This window comes from Sinocyclocheilus anshuiensis, unplaced genomic scaffold (assembly GCF_001515605.1).
Source record: "Sinocyclocheilus anshuiensis isolate Anshui unplaced genomic scaffold, SAMN03320099.WGS_v1.1 scaffold320, whole genome shotgun sequence".
In the NCBI taxonomy this organism is placed as follows: Eukaryota; Metazoa; Chordata; class Actinopteri; order Cypriniformes; family Cyprinidae; genus Sinocyclocheilus; species Sinocyclocheilus anshuiensis.
Genome location: NW_015554092.1, coordinates 98826 through 105894, shown reverse-complemented (window position 1 = coordinate 105894; position 7069 = coordinate 98826). Strand labels below are relative to the sequence as shown.

General features: G+C 33.4%; 1 protein-coding gene across 1 annotated transcript in view; it reads right to left on the bottom strand.

Moving 5' to 3' along the window:
- The window catches only part of LOC107669273 (RAB6A-GEF complex partner protein 1-like), a 59430-nt gene that overhangs the window by 41096 nt on the left and 11265 nt on the right, over nucleotides 1–7069 (bottom strand). The window contains exons 2-3 of the mRNA XM_016461451.1: nucleotides 4115–4222; nucleotides 2064–2198 (exon numbers count right to left, since the gene is read on the bottom strand). Of these exons, the coding sequence (XP_016316937.1) occupies nucleotides 2064–2198; nucleotides 4115–4222 (243 nt within the window). The remainder of the gene's footprint in view (nucleotides 1–2063; nucleotides 2199–4114; nucleotides 4223–7069) is intronic.

Sequence of the window (7069 nt, the reverse complement as noted above, 5' to 3'; positions counted from 1 at the left end):
ATAAATGATAGATGAAATAAATCTATCATAATATTTCATCTATTTATCATCTATTTCATCTATCATTTATTTCATAAATACAGTGAAATATTACAACAGTAATGTTTTATTTTAATTTTATGGATTTCTTTCTTTTTTTGTCATTTTTATATTTAGTAATATTTTATTACTATTTAATTTTATTACTATTAATTAATATGTATTTTTATTATTATATCCATACTGATATATAGTCACGAAATGTTGGCCAAATTGTCAAGTCCAATGACAAACAAACAAACAAACAAAGGAAAAAATAACCCAAACATTTCTGTCAAATTAAAAGCCAAAAATATTAGTACTGTAATGTAAAATAAAATTTTTCTTATATTATTGTGTTTTATATATTATATTTTTGTCTTTAATAGTTTATTTATTTTTATTTTTGTACTTTTTTATTTAGTAATAATAATAAAAATAATAATAATAATAATAATTATTATTATTATTATTATACATATAAAATATATTATAAAATTATATTTTACAATTAATAAAATAAAACGTATACATAAAGGTTATTATTATTGCCATATTGACATGTATTCATAAAACTTTGGCCAAATTCTGCAGCCCAAAAGACCACTAACACAATATCAGAACAGATACAGACTAGACAGCAGATGAAGGTCTTCATGCAGGTTTATCACTTGCAGCCACACAGCTCTGTTCGTGGGACGTTTTTCTGAGGTGAATGAAGTTCACTGAAGCTCCAGCCAATCACTGAACTCCTGGGAACATTTTGTACGCAGAGAGGCCAGTATTACCCATGATGCTCCATCGATCAGCCGCGTGCGGCACGGAGCGGCAGAAGCTCTCAGGCTGTGTGTCGGAGAACAGACTAAACATCCCAAAGCAGGCCGCTGCTATCTGCCTTCACTCTGTAAACGTCTGCACTGTGAAGAGATTTTCACGAGACACCAGCGAAAGATTAAAGCACAAGAGAGAATCCTCTGAGACTCACGCTCTCTGTCTGGAGCATCAGAGTTTACGAGCACATCAGAGAAACTGTTTGTACTCTTTCATCTACAACTTCACTGATAAAACACTGGCGAGAGAACACGTCTATATGTTCCATTCAGGTAGAAGAAGCATTTAGAAACATGTTGCCAGGTCACATTTAAAAAAAAGTTAAAAATACTATTTTATTTATATAAAGTATACACACTTTACACTGTACACATTTACTATTTTATATTGAAAATGGTTTTATATTATTATTAGTAGTATTATTATGATATTATATTATAAATTATAATATTTATTTTATGTTAATAAATAAAAAATAAATAAATAAATAAATATACTTTTTACTTGATATAATTGCATAATATTTGGGACCACTGAGATATTTCACACTGTGACATTTCCATGACAAACATGGAAAAAGTTAAATATAATAATAATCATTTAAAATCATTCTTATTTTCTTCATAGAGAATTTTGTATGAAAACATGATTAAGTGTCAAAAACTGAAAAGGACCATTTCTTTGTGCAGTTTCCTTCTTTTATCTTTTAATATTGGGTGAAACGTGATCTGGAACAGGCTCTTGATAAAAAGGAAAAACCGTTTCAGAATCCTTCGGTAAACACAGATATCCCATGATCCTCCGGGCTTTCATTTACAGTACAAGCAGAGGAAATCAGAGCACTTCTCTCTGGAATATTCTGGAGTATTACTACCCTGGATAACAAAATCAATGTTAAACTCAAATAATTACAGGTTTAAAATGTATTTTGAACTATAACTACAAACAGCACATCTATTATTGTAATGCATAATGAATATTTAAATGTCTAGTCTGCTGAGGCTGTATTGTGAGCGTGATTTATATTCGTGACATTTAGAAGCGGCAGATCCGTGTTAATGTCATCTTCATCAGTGACTCGTGTAAATGAAGCTGCAGGATGGAGAATCAAACCGTGTCCGTCGACTAGTTAAACCTGCATGAAGCCAATGACCGGCTGTCATCTGTGCTTCCCTGATGACCCAAACCGACTGCTATCAAGACTAAACACTGACTGTTGATTCAGACACAGAAGAGCGGCGCTGTGAAATCAAGCCTGCGGTCGTGCTGTAATCCTGCACCGCTGTGACGTCTGGCAGTGGAAACACCGAGATCTGCTGTCTGAACACGCGTGACGATTCTGACCCAGACTGATGGACAGAACCAGACCCACAACAACAACAGCACAGATGGAAATACAGCTTCAGGACACTTCTAAATGGACACAGCATCTTAAATGTGCTGCTTATGGCGCAAGATGCTGAAAAAACTGAGACAATGGCTAGAAACATCTCTCTTATGTGTGTGTGCATTAAAATATAAATATAAAATATATATATATTTTTTTTTTTAATGAAATACATACAGGGTATGGAAGGCATTTTCTGCCAATTTTAAATAAATAAATGTAATTATAAAAATGAAAATGAAACCAGATGAACAATTTCATTATTTATTTTAATTTTTATAATTAAATTTATTTATTTAAAATGGGCAGAAATTTCCTTCCATAACAGGGTGTGCAAAAACGAAATAAAAATATCTAATTAAAATTAATCTCCATAAATTAAAATAAAAATGTAAATAAATAGGAGGAAAGTATAAATAGAAACCATGTAAAAATGAAATAATCAGTTTATTTACATACTAACTAAAATGTATTTATTTATTTTACATAAATTACAATAATTTTAAATAAAAAATGTAATAATGTACCAATAATGTACTAATAATAATAAATGGGAGGAAATTCTAAAAATAAAAATTAAATAATTTACAACATGACTAAAATAAATAAATAAAATGTATTAATTAAATACAGTGAATTACAATACATTTTAATAGGATAAATTAATTTAACCTTAAACTATTTTTAATAAAAAACAACAAAGAATCAAATAATCAGTTTATTTAAAGACCAACTAAAATACAATAAATTACAATTAAGATTAATTACAAAAAAGATAAACGAAATACAATAAATGTAAAAATAATTAAATATAATAAATAAATTAATTAATTAATAGTTTTTTTGATAAAGGGGGAGGTAATAATAAAAATAGAGAATATAAAAATATAAAATATAATAATAAATAATAATAGAAAATAATGTGTTTATTTAAAATGTATATTTTAATGTACAAAAGATCAACAAAAATGTAAGTGCACCAAGCACAAACTAATTTTTTACATAAACTGTCCAGATGGTGGAAAGGGTTAATCAGCCAAATGAAGAAAGGGTTCCAGATTTTCGAGGATGCTGTGATGATCAATGCAAGAAAATCTAATATAAGCACAGTATTGTAGTGTAACAGAGTGAACGCTGTATGAGTGCAACTGGCAGATGTGAGCGTGTAAAGACTCTCTGCTCATCTCTGTCTGTCTGCATTCATACAGCAGAATGAATGACAGCATTTATCAGCCAAACAAAAGAGAAACCACAGCATTTGTTTTGTTCACTGTACGCAGTGACTGACGGACGCACGACTGCACGAACTCACATTAACATTTAAACAGTCATCTCCTCTGTGAAGGACATGTGTGACTGGAGTAATTATGCCTCCTAACTTCACCCATGATGCCTTAAAATACCGCTGATGTGGGCGACTCACTAGGGCTGTTAGCGCTGAGATTAACGCTGTTCTGCACGACGACAGAGGAACTGTCAGCATGGAGAACATTCAGGGAAAATGTGGTGACATCAATCAATCAATAAATCAATCAATCAATAAATCAATAAATCTCCACACACAAGACTAGAGGTGTGCAAAACTATGGGACTAAGTCACTCACAACACCCTAGAAACTGCATAGCGACAGACTAAACACTCAGAACACCCTAGCAACTGCATAGCAACAGCCCAAAACACTTAGAACACCCTAGCAACTGCATAGTAACAGCCTAAACACACTCTGAACACCCTAGCAACTGCATAGCAACAGATTGGCAGCATAGTGGCACCTGCTGGACGATGATATGATGTGATAAGTTCTCACTACATAACAGACAGACGATTCTCCTCCTCATAAAGCGCACTCACAGGAGAGACAGATGTGTTTTACTCACCGTCACTGCGATCATGGAGTCATCAGGCTTCCATTCCACCAGCTGATAGAAGCCGAACTGTGCAGCCGCTTTCCCAGACTCGATATAACTGACGATCAACACGCTGGGCTACAGACAGACAGAGAAAGTTTGAATTAGACATTAATTTGAGTCAGTGTGGTTTAGTTATGTACCGAGCCAGTCATCAGTAGTACTAGTGCTGATAGTGATGTGCTGAAACATCTAAGAGTTAAAGGGTTAGTTCAGCAAAAAGTGAAAATTCTGTCATTAATTACTCGCCCTCATGTCGTTCCAAACCCCGTAAGGCATTCGTTCATCTTCGGAACACAAATTAAGATTTTTTTTGATGCATTCCGAGAGCTTTGATACTCTCCAAAATGGCGCGATAGGGTGACACGGAGGAGACTAATTGTTGAATAAAGTCGTTATTTTTATTTTCTTTGCGCACAAAAAGTATTCTCATAGTTTTATAACATCAGATTTGAAAAAAATCGCACCCTAGCAACTGCATAGCAAATGGTTAAAAACACAAAAATCAGAACACCCTAGCAAATTTATGCAGCTGCTATGCATTCAGAATAGGGATGCACGATATTATCGGACCAATATCAGAATCGGCCGATAATGGCTTTAAATGTAAATATCGGCATCGGCCGGATATGAAAAATTATGCCTGTATGTCTTGCCGATAAGAGGAATACATTAACTCACATGTGCTCAGGGTGTGCTAGCGATTAGATCACGTCAGCATTGTGGTTCATTCTTGAAGCAAAGTTGTGCCTGAATGGTGATTGGATTCACTGCTTTGGATCGTTGCATTTAAACTGAGAATGCACGTACGCGTTCGATGTATGACAGAGTAATAAACAGTAATAGCACGTGCAGCGGCAGCAGCGACATCCTCCCCCGGGTCCTAATGCCCGTTTGGTAAGGAGTTTTAATCTGCAGGGGGCGCTGTTGGCCTACTTCTATTAAAATGAAGGCAAAATACACAAATAATATTTAGACTGTGTTTCTGATTAAATAAAGCAGTAATTGATGCTATAAAATCATGAGTTTTGATGTTTTGATTTAAAGGTCAGAAGCTATAGCTTACATGAACAAAAAAAAAAAATCACAAGAATGACAATTAAATTAAATAATTTTATATATACACTGATTTATTCATTAATGTGTAATATGTTATAGGCCTATATTTTTAAACAAATTATGAGCTCTAAAAGATTTTCTTGCAATGCCTTAGTAACTGCATAGCAACTAGGGCTGTGCAATATATCGAAATTATCGAAATATCGCAAATGTACATATCGCAATATGCATATCGCTACAGCTTGCAATATTTGGGGCCATGAACAAAAGACAAAGAGAAAATCATTCACTGCTCATACCTAAATAACTTTTGTAGCTTAAATAAGAATCAGTGCATATTGAATTCAAAGAGTCAATTCTAAGCAGTGTTTTATTTTTCCTTTTTATTATTCAGTCCCTAAATTCATGTTAAAATGACATTTTTATGTAATGCTCGAGTAAAACACTACCGTTCACTTTCAGAAGTTGTTGTAGGGGTGCTTTCTTATTAGAATCACATTCAGAATTAGCTTTATTCACCACTTAAGTGTGCGCAAACAACAAATTTGTTGTGGTTTTACAGGAACTCTTGGTACATACATACATACATACATACATACATACAAATAACCATATATATATGACACAAAATAGAAGTTCACAGAACTGACTCAGCAACAGCTGAGTAAAACTGTTTCATCTGAGCATGTGGCACTTTAAGCATTATCGTATCGCATATCGAATTTCGCATTATTTAATGAGTTATCGCATATCGCATTTTTCTTCAATATCGCACAGCCCTAATAGCAACTGACTAAAACCCTTGCAACGCCTTAGTAACTGCATAGCAACATTTAGGCATCATGAAAAAAAAAAACATTCTCAAATGTGCTATAAACCTCTCAGAATACCTTAGCAACCACTTAGAAACACTCTCTCAACTAACATAAAAAACAAACAGCAACTACATTTTCAGTAAATATAAAAACCGAACTCATAGTTCAGTTTGAAACTGAATCTGTCTTATAAAGTACAGAAGTGAAAGTGTCGTGAACAGTACAAATGACAGAGGAACTAACTCACAGCTGCAGTAAACACACTAGATTAGTGCATGTCTAAACTAGTTTAGGAATATGCCAGTCCAGAATTAAGCTACTACTATGACTATTCAAGTTATTTTAGTTTAATGTTCACTGCATATGTATGAAAGAATCTGTCATGCTGGTGATTACATACAATAATGTTGAGAATAACCCAGAATATTCCTTTAATAAGACGATGAAATAAAACTAATGGAGAAAAATACAGTTTAAATGTCATTCAACGTGCATTTCGGTCTTTATTTTACAGATCAACAGAAAAGCACAACATTCTCCCAGTGAAATGAAGAGCAGCAGGGAAACACATCAGGAGAAACGAGAGATGGATGTGCGGATGAGAACAGCGCTTGGCCACAAAGAAAAACACCCAAAAATGGAAGCAAAGTGCTGGTTTCATTCAGCCAAAGGGGAGCTGGAAACCTCAACACACACACACACACACACACACACAATCATGTGTGTAAAATAGGGCTGGGCGATACAGCTAAAAAAATGTATCACCGATATAATGTTTCATATTGTTCGGTATCGATAATTATTGACATTTTTATAACCTTTTTTTAAAACAGAGCAATAGAAAAAAAAATTACATTTAACCAGTATTTTTAAATTAACTCAATTTATTGAGACAAACAACAAATATTTTTTGGGGTTTTAACAGTCAAATACAAAATAAAAATTAAACAAATATCTCATTTCTAATGTTTTATATGCAGATTAAATAGGTTAAACTTTTGGCTTGTTTCCCGAGGCCACAGGAGGGCGCAATGAGCAAAATAATGCAGCG